Source organism: Mustela nigripes, chromosome 5 (genome assembly GCF_022355385.1).
Source record: "Mustela nigripes isolate SB6536 chromosome 5, MUSNIG.SB6536, whole genome shotgun sequence".
Lineage (NCBI taxonomy): Eukaryota > Metazoa > Chordata > Mammalia > Carnivora > Mustelidae > Mustela > Mustela nigripes.
This window is the reverse complement of record NC_081561.1, coordinates 10,908,762-10,932,719: the sequence shown is the minus strand read 5'-3', so window position 1 is coordinate 10,932,719 and position 23,958 is coordinate 10,908,762. Positions and strand designations below refer to the sequence as shown.

General features: G+C 40.2%; 1 protein-coding gene and 1 pseudogene across 1 annotated transcript in view; both read right to left on the bottom strand.

Annotated features, from left to right (window-relative positions):
- The window catches only part of SYCP2L (synaptonemal complex protein 2 like), a 130,811-nt gene that overhangs the window by 25,861 nt on the left and 80,992 nt on the right, over positions 1 to 23,958 (bottom strand). The window contains exons 23-29 of the mRNA XM_059401499.1: positions 23,396 to 23,445; positions 21,358 to 21,487; positions 20,274 to 20,353; positions 20,063 to 20,132; positions 4,406 to 4,507; positions 2,742 to 2,848; positions 1,549 to 1,640 (exon numbers count right to left, since the gene is read on the bottom strand). Of these exons, the coding sequence (XP_059257482.1) occupies positions 1,549 to 1,640; positions 2,742 to 2,848; positions 4,406 to 4,507; positions 20,063 to 20,132; positions 20,274 to 20,353; positions 21,358 to 21,487; positions 23,396 to 23,445 (631 nt within the window). The remainder of the gene's footprint in view (positions 1 to 1,548; positions 1,641 to 2,741; positions 2,849 to 4,405; positions 4,508 to 20,062; positions 20,133 to 20,273; positions 20,354 to 21,357; positions 21,488 to 23,395; positions 23,446 to 23,958) is intronic.
- On the bottom strand, positions 15,557 to 16,110 carry LOC132018779 (large ribosomal subunit protein uL22-like; annotated as a pseudogene).

Below are 23,958 nucleotides of genomic sequence, written 5' to 3'. Positions count from 1 at the left end.
TCAGACCTGGCCCAGAAGCCATTATGTCACCAATCATAACTCCCCATCACTTCCAAACTTCCACTTGCCCCCTTCCTCTCTTGCCTTAAGCTGGTCCTGAGAGCTGAAATTGGCTAATAAAGCCCATCTTCTACATATTCTAAAGTTTCCAACCTCTGCTTTTGTGGGTCTAACCACCACATAAACTGATTATTTGTTTTCTGTCTTCTCCATTAGGCTGAAAGTTCTATGAAGGCAAGAAGCTCTCAGTGCTTGTCGTCACTGCTCTCCTGCACTTAGCCCAGGGCCTGGCACCTCGTGCTGCTCAGTGTGCATTTGCCGAATGGGAAATAGATGAATACGTAACCTCTCCCCCTACAACATAACAGAAGTTCTCCACGTCCAAAGTCCTTTATGGGTGTTTTGAGAATCAAATGACATTGCAACTAAAAAAAGTTATAAATTCCTATTCACATTATATTTTCTGCCCTAAGAAACGTCCTCCTTCAGTTAAGCTAACCAACCTGCCATCGTTTTCTTTCCCTCCCTCATTCACAGGCCATTCTCTCCAACAAGAAACCATCTATGCCCACCTTCCCTATACCAATCAAACCTTTGTTTGTTTCCCTATACCAATCAAACCTTTATTTTCAAAACCTCCCTACAGAAGCACTTCAGCTGTAATGGCTCTAGATTAACCCTAATCACCACAGAATCCCATCTCCCCACAGAACCCCATCTCATCACAGAACCCCATCTCCCCACAGAACCCCATCTCCCCACAGAACCCCATCTCCCCTCACCTCTCCTACCCTTCCCATCTCACAGTCATCAGAGTGTGTTTGCGGATGGGTGCTTGTGTGTGTGCAAGTGCACAGAACTTTTTACTGTGGCAATAGAACATAAAATTTACCCTTTTAACCATCTTTGAGTGGACAATTCAGTGGGATTCAGTGCATGGACAATGTCCTGCAACCATCACCACTATCCATCTCTAGAACTTCTCCGTGGTCCAAACAGAAACTCCATACTGCTTAAACAAACCTTATTTCCACTCTCTCAGGCTCTGCTAATCTTTATTCTACTTCCCTTCTCTAGGAATTTGTCTCTTCTAAGTACCTCTTTTAAGTGAAGTCATTCAACACTGGTCCTTTTGTGTCTGGCTTATTTCATTTTGCATAATGTCCTTGAGGTTCATCCAGGATGTGGCAAGTGTTAGAATTTCATTCTTTAAGGCTGAATAATATTCCACTGCACATGGAGGACACATAGCACTTATCCAGCATTTTCCCATGTTTACCCATCCTTGCTTTGTCTTCATAGTTGGATAATTTTTTTTTTAAATAGTGTTTTAGGATCATACCATACTTTTAGGAAGCTTATGGAAGGCCTTCTCCCATCATCTTATGAAGGAAGAACTAGAAACTAGACACTAGACAGGTTAGGTGATGTATCAAACCTCACAGCTACTTAAGCTTCAGGTCCTCATGACCCCAGCACGATGGGCATGATACAAATCCTTATGAGCGATCACAGTTTTAGAACCTTGTTTGGAAACCCAACACTTACCTGCACTGACGTATCTGGTTTAAAAGTCGGATTAAGCAGTCTGGTGCTTGCTTGGCATCTTCTGAATAAAGCGGACTCCCCTCGTACCTAAGCTAAACCAGAACAACAATAACAAAATAATCACATTTGAATTAACCATAACTACATAAATGGAGTTCAGGCTTTGTGTGAAAAAGATGCTACCAGCAGGGGCGCCTGGGAGGCTCTGCCAGTAAAGCACCTGCCTTCCGCTCAGGTCATGATCCCAGGGTGCTGGGATCGAGCCCCGCATCAGTCTCCCCGCTCAGTGCGGAGCCGGCTTCACCCTCTCCTCCCCACCTGCGCGCTCTGGTGATCTCTGTCACCATCTGTTTCTCTCTCCCAAATAAATAAAATCTTTAACAAAATATGATACCAGCACCTTATATTCATTTAATAAACACAACTGTTAAACAACAGTGATGAGACAGCTTGCTATACACTTTCTATGGTACCCCAGGAAGGTACCAATAAAGAATAATAGGCTAAAATAGGAAAATTTATATTCATGCTATCAAAGCACATGTTGAATATTATTAACAAATTTCCACTATAAATTAACTTACATTGGTATTTCAGAAAATATGATAAGACTTTGGAGATTTTCCAAATTAGTTAAATGAATATATGTTAGGGTAAGATACTTTTCTCAAATGTGCTAATAAATAACTCTTTGGGGATTTATAAACAATAGGACATAAAAGGAGGGAACTGAAATGCTTCCAAAGTTCAACTTGCAGACAAGACTTTGGGACAGCCTACCTATGCACCACTCAGCCGAACATCTACCCAAACCCACCTCCAACTTTGTCCTGAACACCTCTCTCAACCACATGGCCCCTTCTCCTCCTTGCCTATCATCGTGACTGAATCGTCACCTCCTGGTACTTCCTGTTGTCTGAGAATGCATTCAATGAAACCAAACCATGAGTCTGATTTCCATATAAGTGCATCCAGTCCCACTGCAGCAAATGGACATGGAACCGCTGTTTTATAATCCAAACGACAGTCCACAAAGGCACTATAGTCAGGACCCATAGCTAAGGCAAGTATACCTTTCCTAAGCCTCAGGAGCACCTCCACCTATGCAGGATAACAACAGTACAGATGAATAATATGATCTTGTTACTTTAAGCCCCTAACAAGCCAGTTTTTCATTTTTAGTGGACCATTACCTCTGATTTCCTTTGCAGTTCTCTAGTGAAGTTTTCAAAGGCTAGGAGAACAGCAGAACTCTTCAAATTCTCGGGCACAACCGCTAGGGATGGAGTAGGAATGCCTTCTGAATAAAAACAGAACATTAAGTAAAACTAACACAAGGTTCAAAATTGACATGCTTAGCCCATCAGCTGCCCAGAGGTTGGAGTGTCCGTCGGAAGCCAGACATAAGTGGGACCTGACGGTGGCTGACAAGGCCCTCTTGGAACCCAGAGCCATGGTGGGCACTTCCAGCTGCTTCCCATCAAACCTTAGTTTTTGCCAAGTGCTCATTTCCTCCAACCTTTCCCAGCACTTTAAAATAGGGCAGATGATATTAGGTCTAAGCAGCAGACTAAAGGAGGTGTTGTAAGAGGCTGTGAGGAGGACAGAACAGGTAGGACATGACAGGTAGGACATTTCTACGGGGGCAAACACTGGTGTAACAGCTTCTGGGTGCCCTGAGGTTGATGACTTATAGGTATCGATACTTGCAGGTATTGACTCATGTAAGCCTTGCAAAAACCACTTCAGGTAGGCACTGTTGTTGTGCATATAGAACAGAGGGATCAAATAAAACTTGGGCAAGCTCATGCCCCAACAGCGTCAGGATTGGAACTCAGGCCGACTGGTTCTTAATCGCCAACGTCTAGCACCTCTAGGCTTCCAAATTCACCCTCTTGGAGCCTTTTGTTTTGAAACAGAGAGGCATCACTCCTGCAGACAGCTAACCCCACACATGTAGATATCTTGGATCAATCCCCTTCACTGGTATAGGATTTTTAAATTTTTAATTTTTTATTAACATATAATGTATTATTAGCCCCAGGGGTACAGGTCTGTGAATCACCAGGTTTACACACTTCACAGCACTCACCATAGCACATACCCTCCCCAATGTTCATAACCCCACCCCCCTTCTTCCAACTCCCCTCCCCCCAGCAACTCTCAGTTTGTTTTGTGAGATTAAGAGTCACTTATGGTTTGTCTCCCTCCCAATCCCATCTTGTTTCATTGATTCTTCTTCTACTCACTTAAGCCCCCATATTGCATCACCACTTCCTCATATCAGGGAGATCATATGATAGTTGTCTTTCTCCGATTGACTTATTTCGCTAAGCATAATACCCTCTAGTTCCAGCCACATCATCACAAATGGCAAGATTATAAATATAATCTTTTGATGGCTGCATAGTATTCCATTATAGATATACCACATCTTCTTTATCCATTCATCTGTTGATGGACATCTAGGTTCTTCCCATAGTTTGGCTATTGTGGACATTGCTGCTATGAACATTCAGGTGCATGTGCAGAGTGGATATTTCTAATAAAAACTTCATTAATAACTATCAGCTAAAGCTGGGACCTAGACATCTAAGAATCAGCAGCCCTGAAAATTGCCGTAACAAAGAGTGAAGAGGCAGAAGTCAAAATAGAAAGGACATGGTGCTTACTTGCTTTTATCTATAATGTGTGCAACAACTTACTTGGCTTTTAGAGGATAAAATGCTTAGTTGTTAGGGTTGTGCTGCAACTTTGATCTGCAAACTGTAGCCCCCTGTAGAGCATGTTGGGATATTCAGGGCTCACAGTTTTGTCACTCTCTTGCTTGAACAGCTGGCTGGGCGCATAATGTTACCTGCTAAGTCGGTCTCTTCCGTCACTGAGGGGAGGGACCCTGGAGCATCACCTTCTTCCAATTTTGACTGTTTTGACTTGGCAAAACTGCCATCTGCTGGGTCTAAAAGCAAGCACAGCACGTTAACAACCACGCACATGTTCCTTTTGTCCCAATTTTATCTTGTCTTCTCTTCACCAGTTCATACCTAACTTTGCTGAGCAGCAAGTAAAACTCGTTCCCTGTTACTAATTACTTATCAGCTGACACACTAGCATCAAAGCACTAAGTCTCCTGATGCCTGAAAGAGGCGGCACAGGAACAGGCATCTCTTTGATGAGCTCGGGAACATCTAGGAACGATCTGCTTAGCAGAGTACAGACTGACTCAAACAAAACAGGAGCCAGCCAACAGAAGCACAGCCTTTTTGCAGTCCCCACGCAAGTGCCCTGCTGTGCCATCAGAGTCCGAGTCATGCCCCACGCCCTCCTCTGAGAGAGGTGCACACAAACGCCAGCCAGGTGCTCTCAGATTGGAAAGACCAGGCACTCCCAGCCCAGGCCAGCGGGAAAATCTCAGTGTGTGATCGCTGCTTGGAACTTCTCTGGCAGTCTGGAGCTGCCCAGACAGCCGCTGCTGCCATGGTTTTGGGTACAAGCAAAAAATCCTGAGTCCCCAGGGACCGGGACTGGGAACCTGCTCTGCCAGTGGTCAAGGGGGGATTTATATGGGCTCTGCAGCCGGACTGAGGCTTCTCTCTGAGAGGGAGGTCAGGGTGCAGTTTGCTTTCCTCTAAACCTACAAAAGCCATCAAAAGCGGTCAAGGCGAGAGAGAAAAACAAAAGTGAACAAATATAAAAACCTCCAGAGAACAAAAGCCTGAAAAAAACAGTTTCCTCAGAGCCCACCCCCTTGAGGGGGGCGGGAGGACTTAGCTGAGAGAACTTCAGGGACTGAAAACCCATGTGGCAGGCCCCTCCCCCAGAAAACCAACCAGGAAAGATTAAAAAAAAAAAAAAAAAAAAGACGACAAGAGAACCACCACCACTACTTCATAGGACAATTTTTATTATTAAATCGATCCCACTATTCTGGCTCATTTTTTTTATATAGATAATTTTTTATTATTATATAGATTTTTTAACCTATTTACCGTTACAGTGAGATGTCCAGTACATCAAATTCCATAATAACCTTCTAACCTGAACTTTTTAATACATACACCTGTGTTTTCCTTTTGCATTTCTATTTTTTAAATTTCTTTTTTAAAATTTTAGTTTAGTTTAATTTATTCCTTTTTTTAATTTTTATTTTCTAATATTCATAGAGTTAAACTTCAAGGTAATCCCCTTTCCCCACTCAATGCCACCCCCATAGGTAAACCAATTCCTAATCCCCCCTTATCTTAGGAAAGTTCAGTCCTTTAACAAAGATATCAAGATACATCCAGGAAGGATCAAAACAACCTTCCTTGCCACCCTGAGAATTTACAACCACTCTCCCATCTTTTTCTTCCACCAGTGTTTCTGTGTTTTTGTGTTTGTCCTGATAGCATATAAATCTTACACTCGGAGTTCTTTTTGAAGAGGTTCTTCCTTTATTTGCATATATATATTTTTTTCTCTTGTCATATACTTATATCAGTCTTTTTGTTTGTCTGTGTTTGTTTGTATACTTCATAAATCTTACCTTGGGGCCCATTTGGGCTAAACCTTCTCTTTTATCTCACCTTTCTTTCCTGTCTCTTTCCCTCTCTTTTTTCTTTTCCTTTTCTTTTTCCACTCATTTGGGTGGGGAACCCTGATTGCTCAGAAGCATTCCAGGGTGCATCTTGACTGCACCACAGTCGATACATCCAGCTACACTCGTTCAGCCATCTCTCACCAAAATGACTAGGAGGAGGAATGCCCAACAGAAGAAAAATACAGAGGATGGACCTTCTGCAACAGAGCTAATGGCTATCAACATAGACAATATGTCGGAAAGAGAATTCAGGCTAACAGTTACCCAAGCGATAGCTAGGTTGGAGAAAGCCATGGGTGACCAAATGAAATTGATTAGGGCCGAACTGAAAACGACCAGAGATCATGTTTTCAATATTAGGGAAGAGCTGAAAGCTACCAGGGATGAGCTTCACAATGCTTTCAATGAGTTCCAATCTAACCTAAATTCTCTCAACGCTAGAGTAACTGAGACAGAAGATAGAATTAGTGATCTGGAGGACAAACAGAAAATATCAGGAGGAAGCCTGGAACAAACAGCTTAGAAGCCACGAAAACAGAATCAGGGAAATAAATGATGCCATGAAATGTTCCAACGTCAGAATTATTGGAATCCCTGAAGGGGAGAAGAAAGAAAGAAGTCTAGAAGATATAGTGGAACAAGTTCTTCATGAAAAATTTCCAAATCTCATGAATGGAACCAGCATTTATGTACTAGAGGCCGAAAGGTTTCCCCCAAGATTACAGATTCTCGAAAGTCCTCGAGACACCTAATAATAAGAATGAAGAATTATAATTGTAGGCAGAACCTCTTGAAAGCAGCTAGGACAAAGAAGATCCTTACATACAGAGGAAAGCCCATCAGAATAACGTCAGACCTCTCCACAGAAATCTGGAAAGCCAGAAAGGGCTGGCAAGATATATTCAGGGCACTGAATGAGAAGAACATGCAGCCAAGAATACTTTATCCAGCAAGACTGACATTCAAAATGGATGGAGAGATAAAGAGTTTCCAAGACCTGCAAGGCTTAAAAGACTATGCAACCACCAAGCTGATACTGCAGGAAATAAAGGGGGCTTCTTTAAAGGAGGAAAAAGCCCAAGAATAGCATTGAACAGAAATATAGAGACAATCTACAGAAAGAAAGACTTCAAAGGTAACACAATGTCAATAAAAACATATCTATCAATAATCACCCTCAATGTGAATGGCCTAAATGCGCCCATAAAACGGCAGAGGGTTGCAGACTGGGTAAAACGACAGGACCCATCCACATGTTGTCTACAAGAGACCCATTTTGAACCTAAAGATACACCCAGACTGAAAGTGAAAGGATGGAGAAGCATCTTTCATGCCAATGGGCCTCAAAAAAAGGCTGGGGTAGCGATTCTCATATCAGACAAATTAGATTTTAAACTAAAGACTGTAGTCAGAGATCCAGAAGGACACTACATCATTCTTAAAGGGACTACCCACCAAGATGATCTAACAATTGTAAATATCTATGCCCCCAATATGGGAGCAGCCAATTACATAAGAAAACTGTTAATCAAGATAAAGAGTCATATTGATATGAATACACTAATCGTTGGAGATCTTAACACCCTCTCTCAGAAATAGATAGATAATCGAAGCAGAAAATCAATAAAAAACAAGAGCAACTTCTTTCAAGATACGTCTCCAAAGGCAAAGGAAACAAAGCAAAGATGAACTTTTGGGACTTCATCAAAATCAAAAGTTTCTGCACAGCAAAGGAAATAGTCAAGAAAACAAAGAGGCTACCCACGGAATGGGAGAAGATATTTGCAAATGACAGTACAGACAAAAGGTTGATATCCAGGATCTATAAAGAACTCCTCAAACTCAACACACACAAAACAGACAATCATATCAAAAAATGGGCAGAAGATATGGACAGACACTTCTCCAATCAAGACATACAAATGGCTATCAGACACATGAAAAAATGTTCATCATCACTAGCCATCAGGGAGATTCAAATTAAAACTACATTGAGATATCACCTTACACCAGTTAGAATGGCCAAAATTAGCAAGACAGGAAACAACATGTGTTGGAGGGGATGTGGAGAAAGGGGAACCCTCTTCCACTGTTGGTGGGAATGCAAGTTGGTGCAGCCTCTTTGGAGAACAGTGTGGAGATTCCTCAAGATATTAAAAATAGAACTTCCCTATGATCCTGCCATTGCACTCCTGGGTATTTACCTCAAAGATATAGATGTAGTGAAAAGAAGGGCCATCTGTACCCCAATGTTCATAGCAGCAATGGCCACGGTCGCCAAACTGTGGAAAGAACCAAGATGCCCTTCAACGGACGAATGGATAAAGAAGATGTGGTCCATATACACTATGGAGTATTATGTCTCCATCAGAAAGGATGAATATCCAACTTTTGTAGCAACATGGACGGGACTGGAAGAGATTATGCTGAGTGAAATCAGTCAAGCAGAGAGAGTCAATTATCATATGGTTTCACTTATTTGTGGAGCATAACAAAAAGCGTGGAGTTAGAGACAAGGGAGTTGAGGGAAATTGGAAGAGGAGGTGAATCATGAGAGACTATGGACTCTGAAAAACAATCTGAGGGGTTTGAAGTGGCGGGGGGTGTGGGAGGTCGGGGTACCAGGTGGTGGGTATTATAGAGGGCACGGTTTGCATGGAGCACTGGGTGTGGTGAAAAAACAATGATACTGTTATGCTGAAAATAAATAAATGAAAAAAAAAGTTCAAAAATAAAGGATTCAAAAAAAAAAAAAAAATGAATCCATCCTTCTTTCTGCATTCCCACACCATGACCCTATCCAAGGCCATCCTCCCCGGAGGATCTCATCAGTCCCCATGACTTCAACTTCGTTACGGTCCCAATTTCTCTCTTCCCTGAGCTCTATTAAGTAGCAAGTTTGCATTTCCAACTGCTTGGTCAACAACTCCATCTCAAAACCCACTCTATTCTATCCCAACCACCCTTTCTTCCCCATCAGACACTTAGCCCCTACATACATGCTTAGCTGTGACGTCATCTGGCTTTGCCCCTTCTCCTCATATATCCTGCCAGTCATTACTGATTTTTTCCCTTCAGAGGGGAAAATTCATTATTCAGCAGATATGTGAATGCTACTATGTACAAATATTTGAATGAGCCGTACCATAGAGTGGAATGGTGGAGAAGCAAAGAGGTAAGTTTCTCTTTCTGGACTCTGCTTCTTTATGTATCTCCCTGGGGTGCCTCAGACACCTCGGGCGTGTTTTCATCTCAAGACCTTTGCTCTTGTTAACTGGAATCCTTTCCCTTATAGATCGGCATTAAGTTTGGCCAACCAACATAAAATTTCAGTACCTCTGCCCCAATTTTTAAATCTCTTCCCATGCTTGATATTTTTTCCCCTAGCCTTTATCACAATATAATACACTGCATGTTTTACTTCTCTTGTATATTATTTTCCCCCCAACACACTGGAAGATAAACTCCAGTAAAGCCTGCATTGTCTCTGTTTTGTTCATCAGAGTATCTAACCCTTAGAAAAGTGCTTGGCCCACAGCAGACTCTCAATAGATGTTCATTGAATGAATAAATGAATGCGATAAAATATCCAAGTTCCTATGGAAAAAAAAAATATGAGATACAAGATGAAACCAGAGAGGGAGACAAACCATAAGAGATTCTTACTCTCAGGAAACAAACTGAGGGTTGCTAGGGCTGGCAGGGATGGGGTGCCAGGGTGATAGACTTGGGGAGGGTAGGTGCTATGGTGAGTGCTGTGAATTGTGTAAGACTGATGATTCACAGACCTGTGCCCCTGAAACCAATAATACATTATACATTAATAGAAAACAAATATGAGACACTTTAGGGGTTCCTAAAATGACAACATAGGAAGACCCTGACTCACCTCCTTCACAGACACACACACATTTATAGAACAATTGAAGAATGGAGGGTTGACTAAGCAGCTTCTGCACAACAAAAGATAGAGAGACCACATGGAGAACAAGAGAGAGGAGGGCATGGTACTGAAGGAGCCCCCATCCCCCTCCACAGTGAACTACAGTGGGATGGGATAGTTCTAAGGGGCATAAAAAAAAAAACAAAAAACCCTGTGATTTAAAAGGGCAACTAGAATTTAAAAAGATCTAGCCCTAGGATCCTGTCCAAAAGCAGGTGACTGCTGAACTCACTCTGGATCAGAGGGGCTGGTGAGTGCCATGGTTTATGTTCACCCTCTGCCTTGATAGAGCAGAGGGAAGCCGGGTTGGGCTGCCATAGCTGACCTGCCTCCACGCCAGCCCCAGCCGTCTCATCAATATGGTGCCAGGGCAGCACACACCAGGACATCCCTGGTCAGCAGTCACGATGGTTCCGGCCATCTCATTAAGACATAAAACATCCAAGAACTTGTCAGACCTGAACCACTTCATCTCCAGACAACTTGCCAGGACACCCCCCTCCACCCCTTTCCCTGCACAGAGTGCCCTGAAACCTCTACCCATGCCTGCTTTGGCTCTGGAGTACCCCCTGCATGGAGCATCCCAGGACACCCCAGATTTCACTGACTTCTGTTTCAACCATTCTACCAGGGTGCCCTCACTTAGGAAGCCCAAGGATGTAGAGAAAAAGGAACCTTCTTGCACAGTTGGTAGGAATGCAAACTGGTGTCGCCATTGTGGACCATAATATGGAGGTTCCTCAAAGTTAAAAATAGAACTGCCCAATGATCCAATCATAGCATTACTGGGTATTTGCACACACAAAAAAATACAAAAATACAATTCAAAGGGATACATGTACCCCCATCTGTATAGTGACATTTTTATTTATTTATTTATTTATTTATTTATTTATTTGACAGAGAGAGATAGAGAGATCACAAGTAGGCAGAGCAGCAGGCAGAGAGAGGGAGAAGCAGGCTCCCCACTGAATAGAGAGCCTGATATGGGGCTCGATCCCAGGACCCTGAGATCATGACCTGAGCTGAAGGCAGAAGTTCAACCCACTGAGCCACCCAGGTTCCCCTCTAGTGACATTATTTACAATAATCAAATTACAGGAGCAACCCATGAGCCCATTGAGAAATGCATGGATAAGGAGGTGGTGTGTATAGACGCAAAGGAATGTTACTCAGCCATAAAAAAGAACGAAATCTTGTCATTTGCAACAACATGGATAGAACTAGAAAATATAATGCTAAGCAAAATAAGTCAGAGAAAAATACCATATGATTTCACTCAAAGGTAGAATCTAAGAAACAAATGAACAAAGGGGAAAACAAGAGAGACAAACCAAGAAAAAGACTCTAAACTATAGAGAACACACTCATGTTCACTAGAAGAGAGATAGGTGAGGTAGATCAAGGGGATTAAGCATATACTTACCCTGTTGAACACAGAGAAATGTATAGAACTATTGAATCACTGTATTTACACCTGAACCTAATACAGCACTATGTGTTAACTATACTGAATTAAAATAAAAATAAAAGTAGCAACGGAAAAAAATTCCCACGTAGAGGGAATCTCCATAAGGTTTACCTCTGTTTATATTGGGCACATACCACCAAATTATTACAGGTGTAATTATTTTATATTATCTATCAGCAGATTTCTCATCAGAAATTTTGCAGGCTGAAAAAAATGGAATGATATATATGAAGTGCTGAAAGAAAAAAAATTGCCAACTATGTATATTTGATGTAGGAAAGTTGTCCAACATAAATGGAGAAATAAAGACTTCCTCAGGCAAATAAAAGCTAAGAGAGTTTATCATCACAAGATCTGCCTTATAAGAAATGCTCAAAGTACTTCAAGTCAAAATGAAAGGGTGATAATTAGTAACATGAGAACATATGAAAATATGTCACATTTATGAGTACATAATAAAAATACTGTAACTTGGTGGCATGTTAATCACTTAAATCTAGTATAAACTAGAAAATATTTATATGAAAATGATTATACCTGTAATAATTTGGTAATGTATACCTAATATAAACAGAGGCAAACTAACAAAACATAAGATTTGGGGTAAGCAAAGGGTGAAGTTTTATATGCAATATAACTTGTTATGAGCTTGAAACAGACTATTAGGTATCTAAGACATTATATGTAAACCTCATAATCACAAAGCAAAACCTACACAAAAGTAAATACACAAAAGATAAAGGGAATAAAAAAATATTATGAAAAATCATCAATTCAAAAAAGAGAGGAAGAGATTAACAAAGGAACTACAGAACAGCCAGAACACAGTAAGATGACATTAGTAATTCCTTAGCTATTAGAGGACTGACCAATTTTAAAAAAAGGGTAGAGACCGGAAGAGATGTTTTTCCCAAGAAGACATACAGATGGCCAACAATCACATGAAAAGATGCTCAAGATCCCTTACCAGGGAAAAGAAAAAACCAACATGAGATATTATCTCACACGTTAAGCTGTCTAAAATTCAGAAGATAAGAAACAAATGTTGGGGAGGATGCGGAGAAAAAGGAACCTTCACGTACTTTGGTGAATATGTAAATTGGCATAGCCACTGTGGAGAACAGTATGGAGGCTCCTTAAAAACTAAAAATAGAAATACCGTAAAGGGGCGCCTGTGTCACGGTCTCAGGCTCCTGAGATCGAGTCCCACACTGGACTCCCCACTTGGGACCGTTGCCTGCTTCTCCCCCTTCCTCCGTCCCTCCCCCTGCTCATGTTCCCTGTCTCTCAAGTAAATAAAATATTTTTTCTCTTAAAAAGAGAAATACCATACGATCCAATAGTTCCACTATTGGGGGATATTTACCAAAGGAAAATAAACACACTAACTCAAAAAGATCTATGTACCCCTGTTTATTGCAGCATTATTTACAATGGCCAAGACATGGAAGCAACCTCAGCGTCCATTGATAAACGAATGGATAAGGAAGGTGTGATTCGTGCACGCGCACGCACACACACACACCCTGGAATATTATGTAACCATAAAAAGGATGAGATCATGCCATTTGAGATGACATGGATAGACTTACAGGCTTTTTTTTTTTAATTTTTGAAATACTCATTTTTAATTAACATATAATATATTATGTCTCTCATGGATACAGGTCTGCGATTCATCAGTCTTATACAATTTATAGCACTCACCATAGCACATACCCTCCCCAATATCTATCACCCAGCCACCCCATCCCTTCCAACCCCCCACCCCCGTCACCTCCGGCACCCCTCAGTTTGTTTCCTGAGATTAAAAGTCTCTTATGGTTTGTCTCCCTCTCTGGTGTCCTATTGTTTCATTTTTTCCTCCCTTCCACTATGATCCTGTCTTGTTTCTTAAATTCTCAAATTCCTGAGATCATATGATAATTGTCTTTCTCTGATTGACTTGTTTTGCTTAGCATTATACCCTCTAGTTCCATCCATGTTGTAAATGGCAAGATTTTGTTTTTTGATGGTTGCCTAGTATTCCACTGTGTGTGTGTGTGTGTGTGTGTGTGTGTATGTGTGTGTGTACACACACTTCTTTATCCATTCATCTGTTGGTGAACATCTAGGCTCTTTCCATCCTTTGGCTATTGTGGACATTGCTGTTATAAACATTCAGGTGCATGTGCCCCTTTGAATCACTATATTTATATTTTTTTTTCTTTTTTAAATAACTTATCTGACAGAGATAGACAGCAATCACAAGGAGGCAAAGAGGCAGGCAAAGAGAGAGGGAGAAGCAGGCTCCCGCTGAGCAGAGAGCCTGATGTGGGGCTCGATCCCAGGACCCTGAGACCACGACCTGAGCTGAAGGCATAGGCTTAACCCACTGAGCTACCCAGGCACCCTACATTTATATCTTTAGGGTAAATACTTAGTGGTGCAATTGCTGGGTCATGGGGTAGCTATTTTGAACTGTTTGAGGAACCTCTGTGCTGTTTTCCAGAGTGGCTGCACCAGCTTGCATTCCCACCAACAGTGTAGGAGGGTTCCCCTTTCTCCACACCCTTGGCAACATCCATCGTTTCCTGACTTATTAATTTTAACCATTCTGATTGGTGTGAGGTGGTATCTCACTGTGGTTTTGAGTTGTATTTCCCTGATCTGGAGTGATGCAGAATACTTTTTCATGTGTCTGTTGGCCATCTAGATGTCTTCCTTGCAGCAATGTCTGTTCATGTCTTCTGCCCATTCTCGATTGGATTATTTTTTCTTTGGATGTTGAGTTTGAAAGGCTCTTAATAGGTTTTGGATACTAGCCCTTTATCTGATATGTCATTTGCAAGTATCTTCTCCCATTCTGTTGGATGTCTTTTGGTTTTGTTGACTGTTTCCTTCGCTGTGCAAAAGCTTTTGATCTTGACGAAGTCCCAATAGTTCATTTTTGCCTTTGCTTCCCTTGCCTTTGGCAATGTTCCCTAGGAAGAAATTGCTGAAGCTGAGGTCGAAGATGTTGCTGCCTATGTTCTCCTCAAGGATTTTGATGGATTTCTGTCTCACATTGAGGTCCTTCATCCATTTTGAGTCTATTTGTGTGTGTGGTATAAGGAAATGGTCCAGTTTCATTCTTCTGCATGTGGCTGCCCAATTTTCCCAACACCATTTGTTGAAAAGACTGTCTTTTTTCCATTGGACATTCTTTCCTGCTTTGTCGAAGATTAGTTGACCATAGAGTTGAGGGTCCATTTCTGGCTTTCTATTCTGTTCCATTGATCTATGTGTCTGTTTTTGTGCCAACACCATACTATCTTGATGATTACAGCTTTGTAATAGACCTTGAAGTCTGGAATTGTGATGCTGTTATCTTTGGTTTTCTTTTTCAACCTTCCTCTGGCTATTTAGGGTCTTTTATGGTTCCATATAAATTTTAGGATTATTTGCTCCATTTTTTGAAGAGAGTTGATGGTATTTTGATAGGAATTGCATTAAATGTGTAGATTGTTCTAGGTACCATAGACATTGTTCTTCCGGTCCATGAGCATGGAACATTTTTTCCATTTTTTTCTGTGTCTTCAATTTCTTTCAGGAGTACTTCATAGTTTTCTGAGTATAGATTCTTTGCCTCTTTGGTTAGATTTATTCCTACACATCTTATGGTCTTGGGTACAATTGTAATGGGATCAACTCCTTAATTTCTCTTTCTTCTGTCTTGTTGGTGTATAGAAATGCAACTAATTTCTGTGCATTGACTTTATATCCTGACACTTAACTGAATTCTTGTATGAGTTCTAGCAGTTTTGGAGTGGAGTCTTTTGGGTTTTCCATATAAAGTATCAAACCATTTGCAAAGAGTGAGAAGACCTACAGGGTATTATGCTAAGCAAAAGAAGTCAGACGGAAAAAGACAAATGTCATATGATTCCACTTACAAATGGATAAAAAATGAACAAGAAGTAGACTCAATTATAAATACTGGGAACAAACTGATGGAGTTTTTTTTTTTTTAATTTGCATTTATTCTATGTAGAATTTACTTCCAGGCCATAAGTTTTTGTTTGTTCAGTTTCTTCTGGGATATCTTTTCTTCTGTGCAACTTCCTCTTTTGGTTTAGGAACAATCTGCTCTTTTTCCAGAAGGATCATCCCAATAAGGCAGGGAGAGCCCATGTATGGATTAAGCCAACCATGAGCCCTGTAAGTTCTATGCTGCATCCTGGGGGCTTTGTTCACCTGGATATGCTCAATGACCAGAGAATCTACATCTGAACCCTTAAGCCCAGCATTACTCTCTGCATTTTTAAGCATTGTCAGTAAAAATTCAGCACTTTTCTTGGGCCACTGGCCTTGTGTCCTGTCTCACTGTTTGGCCTGGGCACACCTAACAACTCCACCATTGTAGTGACCAGATGGCACACACTGCTTCTACAAAGTGATGTCTTTCAGATACTCGGTGGCTTTTTGAATATGCACACCCTTGATGGTCCAGGCAGTTTCACATGTATTCTTAAAGTGAATGCAAAGATTTGAACCTCTTGATTTGCATGATTTCACCGGCTTTTCTGGGTCAAGCAAATAGTGAACCATTTTCAGAGGTTACCTCAATGGAATGAGTAAGTCACAGGAATAAAAAGGAGAGCATAAAGAATACAGCCAATGATATCATAAGAGCTAAGCGTGGGGACAGATGGTAGCTATACTTATAGTGAACATAGCGTAATATATAAACTTGTCAAATCACTAAGCTGTATGCCTAAAACTATAACTACTGTGTGTCAAGTATACTCAATTTTTTTTGCATTTAAAATAAATGTAAATTTATTGAATTATTCAATCCACAGGAATAAAGTAGCTGAATGGATTAAACAGACAAACAAAAAAGACCTAACTATATGCTACCCCCAGGAGATTTAGTTCACTTTTAAGGATGAACATAGGCTCAAAGAGAAGGAAAAAAATTATTTTATGCAAATAGAAACTCTAGTAGACCTCAATACCATACCTTCAACAATGGATAAATCATACAGACAAAAAAAAAAAAAAATCAATAAGGAAACACTAGACTTGATTTTACTTTACACCAAATAGACCTAACAGACATCTACAGATCATTCTGTCCAGCAACAGAATACCAATTCTTTTCAAACACACATGGAACACATGGTGTGTTTTCAAGGATGCACATGTTGGGTCACAAAACAAGTCTCAGGAAACTTAAGAAGACTGAAATCATGCCAAGAATCTTTTCTGAACACAATGATATGAAACTAGAAATACCAGGAAGAAACTGGAAAAATTCACAAATACGTGGAAATTAAATAGCACACTCCTGAACTACATCTGTGTCAAAGAAATCAAAAAGAAAATAAAAAATACCTTGACATACTTGAAAATGGTAAAAATCTACAGAAACTTTGGAGTTCAGTAAAAGTAGTATTGAGAGAGATTTATAGCCATAGTGCCTACATTAAGGGAAAAAAAATCCAAATAAACCACCTTACCTTATATCTTACGACTAGAAAAAGACCAAACTAAGCCTTAGCAAAAGGAAAACAAAAACAAACAAAAAAATGAATGAGATAGAGGTCAGAAAAAGAGAAAAAACAGAATCAGTGAAAGAGCTGGTTTCTTTGTTTTGTTTTGTTTTTTAGATAAAGTTGACAACCTTTTAGCTAAATTAAGGGGAAAACTCAAAATCAGAAATAAGAGACATTACAATAGGTACCACAAAAAACACAAAGAAGACTACTATGAAACATTATGTACCAAAAAGTTGGCAATCTAGAAGAAATGGGTAAATTCTTAGAAACCTACAATCTACTAAGACTGAATCATGAATAGAAAATCGGACTAGACCAGCAATGAGTAAGGAAATAGAATCAATGGATTCTATGAAACATTCAAAGAAGAATTTATACCAATCCTTCTCAAACTTCCAAAAATTGAATAAAAATCAACACCCTCAAACTTTATTCAAAAAGCAGCCATAAAGACCTACAGTGAGAACATCCTACAGAGAAAAAGTACAAATCACACATTGGAAGAAGACAGTTACATATAACCAAGTTCTGAACATATGAAGAGTTCCTAGGACTGATATAAAGAGACAAGCCTCCACACAAATGGGCAAGACATCTTTTTAAAGATTTATTCGCTTATTTGACAGAGAGACAGAGAGAGCAGAAGAAGGCAGAGCAGCAGGCAGAGGGAGAGGGAGAAGCAGGCTCCCTGCTGGGCAGGGACAACTTGCCCCCGCCCCCCGCCCCGCACCAGGCAGGGATCAATCCCAGGACTCTGGGATCATGACCTGAGACAAAGGCAGATACTTGACCAACCAAGCTACGCAGGCGCCCCTAGGCAAGACATTTCAGACACACACAAAAGAGGAAATTCAAATGGCTAACATATAAAAATGATGTTTAACCTTAGAGATGTTTAATCAAATTAAAACTTTAGTGTGCATACACACAGAAATTTAAAAATCCCAAGTGTTGGAGAATGTGAAGTAAGGAACTCATACACAGCTGGTGGAAAAGCAAATTGATACAACCAGTTTGGAAAAACAGTCCCGCACATCTAAAACTGTAAAGACATATAAACTCTGTGGCTGAGCAATTCTATTCGTAAAAATACACCTAGAAAACATTTTGGAGTATGTATCAGGAGAAATGTACATAATTCAGCATAGTGGCATTATCTATAACAACCCAAACTTCAAGTAATCCAAATATCCCACAGCACTAGAACAAAGTCCACTCATATCACTGAATATTATGCTATGATTAAAATAAATATACTTCACTTAGATCCATCAGTGTAAATAGATTTTACATATGATTTTGAGCAGAAGCAGGCCACACAGTTTATACAGTATGATGTCATTTGTTTGCACAGTACATGAGATAAAACTAAACTGCATATTATTTAGGGATGCATACAAAGAAAATTATAAAGAAAAGCAGGGGCACCTGGGGGGCTCAGTGGGTTAAAGCCTCCGTCTTCTGCTCAAGTCATGATCTCAAGGTCCTGGGATGAAGCCCCGCCATAGCATTGGGCTCTCTGCTCAGCAGGGAACCTGCTTCCCCAACTCTCTCTGCCTGCCTCTCTGCCTACTTGTGATCTCTGTCTGTCAAATAAAAAATTGAAAATAAATAAGTCTTAAAAAGAAGAAAAGCAACAGAAAGCTTTTCACACAAATCAGGACCATCATTACCTCTCTAAGGGATGGAGGAAAGTAACAGGGTCATGACCCAGGATTCCAGTTCTCAGACTGGGCTGTAGTTATATAGGTGTTGACTTTATAATTTTTTTAAAAGATTTATTTATTTATTTGACAGACAGAGATTACAAGTAGGCAGAGAGGCAGGCAGAGAGAGATTGAGGAGGAAGCAGGCTCCCTGTGAGGTGGGGCTCGATCCCAGGACCCTGAACCCACTGAGCCACCCAGGCGCCCCTTATAATTGTTCTTTAAACTGCGCACACCCTGGACATGCTGTCCGGAAGGTATGATATTTCTACCAATGTGAAAGTGAAAAAATAAAAGCAAAGCAGTGCAATCAAACACCAAATTAAGGCTAATGGACCCCTGTAAACAGGGAAGCAGGGATGAATTTCGGGTTGCAGCTACCCGGATTCTGAAATAGCAATCTTTCATTTCTTAACCTGGATGTTGGCTCACAGATGTTTGTGATGATACACTAAATGTTGATACACAGGACATGCAGCTATTTCAATCTTCCTGATGTTCCATTTAAAATGTAAAGAGAAAACAAACACTTCAGGGACACCCTACAGAGTGGTCAGGTGTTCTACTCACAGTCCTGTGAACTGACTTGAAAATCTCCTAAATAAATAAAATCTTTAAAAAAAGGGGGGGGGTGCCTGGGTGGTTCAGTGGGTTAAAGCCTCTGCCTTCAGCTCAGGTCATGATCTCAGGGTCCTGGGATGGAGCCCCGCCATAGCATTGGGCTCTCTGCTCAGCAGGGAGCCTGCTCCCTCCTCTTTCTGCCTGCCTCTCTGCCTACTTGTGGCCTCTCTGCCTACTTGTGATCTCCGTCTGTCAAATAAGTAAATAAAATCTTTAAAAACAAACAAAAAAACCCTCCTTATCACGGTAACCAGGAGAAAATGAACTGGATGCTTCCATTCTTGACCACACCACTGTTTAGAAGGTGGCTTTATAAACTGCAAGTGACCTACTTAGTCAGGAATGGAAAGAGCCCCTGGACCAAATCCTTAGGAGGGTGCCTCCACTGAGCCCACTGGCCCTCCGTTTGAGGCCAGAGAGGAGGCAGCTGGTCCCAGGCCATGTTTCTTGAAACGAGGCACTCTCGTTTCTGAGTGAACCTAGGGTCCTGTCCCTTCCCGGCCCTGACCTTCAGGCACTTCTAGGGAGAGTAAGCAGATCCGAACTGCTCTCTCCAACACCTGGTGTCAGTCTGTAAAGTCATTTTTTAAACTGCTGTGATTGGAATAACACCCAGCCCACCAAAAGTAAATTCATTTTGCTTTATTCTGCAAAGACTGAGTATTTTCTCACCTCTGTCTTCCAAGCTTTGCAGTTTATGTTTGAAGCTAGGAGTTTTCATCAAGGATTCTTGGTCTACAGTCTCCAAAGGAAAAAAAAAAAAAAAAAAAAAAAGCAAATGGTGCTCCATTATCCTCTAAGGAGGAATAAGCACATGATACAAATATAATATAAACTCTGGAAAATCAGATGAATAACCAACAATAAATAATACCTTAGTTACGTTTTCCTTCGATATATTTTCTTCAACTTCTGAATGCTCCAAGGATGACAGATCACTCAGGGGGTGGGGACTTTGATGTTCTGAGTGTAAGAACAATTTCCAGAGCATCAACATGCTAAGAAGCAACTTTAGGTAATAACATTTCACTATCACTCTATGTATTAAATCTTACCAACCCCCAAAAAAGATACTTTAAAAAAAAAAGGCAAAAAAAAACCCCAAACACCCACAAAAAAAAACCCAAAAAAACCCTTTTTATCTTTTAGGGCATGTAAGGTTATTGGTTTTGCAAGCAGGCAGATAAAATGAGCCTCAACTAAATCAGCACATTTCATAGCTGCCCATCGGGCCCCCAATACATGGGCAAGGCTCCTGCTGTCTCCAGCTTGTGACCCTTCTCTTTCTTCTCTCTCATTGTTCTTCTAACTTATTTCTTCTTACTCTCTAACTCTACATTTTTCTCTTTTCCTTACTCTTTTTTCTCCCAGTGGCAGCCACGCTAAGAAGTCATCACCTGCTTACTGACTGCTATCATTGGTTGGCAGTGAGCCAAGCTGCAAAATGATAAAGGCAAACCAAAATCCCTAGCCTCACAAAAGGTGTAAATAGTTCTAATAAAATACAACAGAGGTTAAGATGCACCTAACAGGGCAAGGATTGGCCTTGTCTGGCCAACTCTGGCCTCTCCAGTCAAATCCAGTCCACCACTTGGTTTTATAAATAAAGTTTTATGGAAACACAACCATGCCTGATGGTCTGCAGCTGATTTGGAGCTACAACAGTAGAGCTGCTAAAAATAAAAAATAAAAAAAATACTTGCTGTCTGGTGCCTTACAGAAAAAGTATACCAATCACTGCTATAAGTCATCATTTGAGTTTTCTTTAAAAATGGAAGAGCACAAGGTAATCTCAAATGCTAAAACACAATGTCTTCTATCTTTTGCTAATGAGGACAGTAAAGGAGAGATCGTATATTCACACTTTCTTCAATACATGTTAAAAGAAAGAAAAATTGTTTAGTTCAAACTACTTTTCCTAAAAAAATATTTTTTTTTTCTATGTAAATCAACAGAAAATCAAGTACCTGTTTTCTGGGCAGAATCTTCAGGAGTTAAAAAGTCAGAGTTACCCTGAAATTTTGTTACAGAAATATTTGCAAGTGTAGTATTATTCTGCCTGGAGGTTTCCTTCCATGATGGTGTTAGAAGTTTAGCCTAAAATACAGTATTTTTTAAGAGTGTTAACATTCATAACCATTTTAAGTAGTTCTCAAAAAATTTTAATACATTTCTAATGTCGTTTAAAGTAGTTTAAGTATAGGATTTGCACCATTTGAAAACAAACACTAGGACCATAAGATCCTAAAGTTGAAAACACATTAAGTCATCTATCAATTCATAGTTCTAAATCAAAAATAACTCTAAATAAGTTCTCAAAGTAGGACCCCAGAACAGAGCTTCAGCAACACCCAGGAACTTGACAGAAATTCAAATTCCATAATCCCATCTATTACTTATATTTAGCCAGAAACTATGGGGACAGAAACTAGCAATCTGCATTTAAACACACCATACTCATCATTCTGATGATCACTACAGTTTGAGAACCACTGCTCTAAATCAGGAATCCACAAATCACAGTTCACTGGCCTTCTTAGAAATAAAGTTTTATTGGAATGCAACGTGCATTCACTTAGGTATTGTCCATGGCTACTTTCATGCTACAACAGAAGAGCTGAATAGTCACCATGGAAAATATTTATGATCTTACATGTGTAAAATGTTTACACTATTTACTATCTGACTCTTCACAGAACAAGTTTGCCGAGTCCTGGTCCAAATTATTCTCTTACATGCCAACACAGAGGAGTGAATTTTGAATGCTAATGTTTGTACAAAGTCAGCAATGCCCTCACTGAAAAATCAACAGACTTCTTGTCAGTTGAATAACTTAAACTTATAGATTCGCAAAGTTTTGATGTTTCTTTGGTGCTTACTTCAAACAAAAACTATATTTACTTTAAATCTGTCTTTTGACCTATTTCTTTTTTTTTTTTAAGATTTATTTATTTGACAGAGAGAGAGAAATCACAAGTAGGCAGAGGCAGGCAGAGGGGGGGGGATGCAGGCTCCCTGCTGAGCAGAGAGCCCGATGTGGAGCTCGATTCCAGGACCCCGAGATCATGACCTGAGCCAAAGGCAGAGGCTTAACCTGAGCCACCCAGGTGCCCCTTGACCTATTTCTAACTGATAAATCATACCAGTTTAAAGTATTCAACATGTATTAAGGTCCTTACTCTGGCTCACTGGTTTAAACTAGGAACTATACACTTTGTCAGTACAGAATCACAGAGGGTAACCATTAGAAGGGGGCAGGTGGGGAGAGAGAATGGTGATTGGAGTACAACCACATGGTATTTCTGCATGGGGGGCTGTTGGTGTTCTCAGAATCCCAGCAACCACCCCTTAGAGAACTCATATACTTGGCACCTATATCTGTAGTCTTTATGTATCTCATTTGACGAGGAACAAAAACCAGCTGTTGAGACTGGGGGATTCAGCTATTAACAGGAACATTTGGCTTTGAATTTGTCTGAACACCACCAGCATTCATATTTTTAGCTATGTTGCTTTAAAACAAAGAACCAAAATGAGTTGGGAAACTTTGAGGATTTATCCAATATTTATATAAACCTGAAGTCACTTCAACCACTTACAAAATAAAGATTGAAATGTTTAAATCATTAAAAGCTTTAGAAATAATATGTCAGCAAACTGAAAACTAAGGGAAGAAGTTCACTTTAAAATGTAAATTCAAAGAGCAAACATTTACAGGACTACAGCCCAGATTTCAGCATCATCTATAGTAAACATCTTGTAAAAATTTGAGAACAATGAAGAAAGATCCGAAGTCTTTACCCAACATTTATACTAAATGTTAACAAGTCCTTGCAGTTTGACAGTGATTTATGTACCAACAAACTGGTTTGTTATCCTCAATCCTGAAAGGATTTATTTATTTATTTTTTTTTTGAGAAACAAATGAAATTTAACCCTAAACAGATTAACCTGTTTCATGCTAACACTAATGGCCACACGGCAGCCCAGCTAAAATTTACTTACTTGGTCTTTCTCGTGGTCACTGCCACTGCTGGGAGGGGAAAATGGCAAAACTAAAAGAAAAAGAAGACGTGTCCAAAGGATAAACTTTGCTTATGAGGAAAAAAAAATCATTTCTCTTTTTCCTTTACAGGTCCTTGCTAACAGCAATTCCCAAATCCTGAAGCTTGCTCAAATGTCTAGGTCTTAAGATCCCTTTTTAATTATCTATCGTGTTGCTGAGCCCCCACCCCAGTGTGAATTCTCTGCTCCAGACCCTGCCTCTGATGCTTTCCTCCTGTCAATTTATCCTCGCACTTTTACCTAACTTAGAATGCTTCCCCTCTGGCACGTCTTTGAATACTGTTCTTCCCGAGGATTGGCTCAAATCCTACCTGCCTCTTCCTGGAAGCTTTTCCTAGTGATTTCCTGTTAATGTTAGATTCTTAACTGAACAACTACTCTATTTATCTATAGCTCATATTTTAAAATGATTGGTCTGTTTTATATTTTTTTGCACTGTTTCATGTGTGTACCTTCTGTCTTTCTAAAGGAATGACAGCAGGGGAAGAGGGGATCATATAATC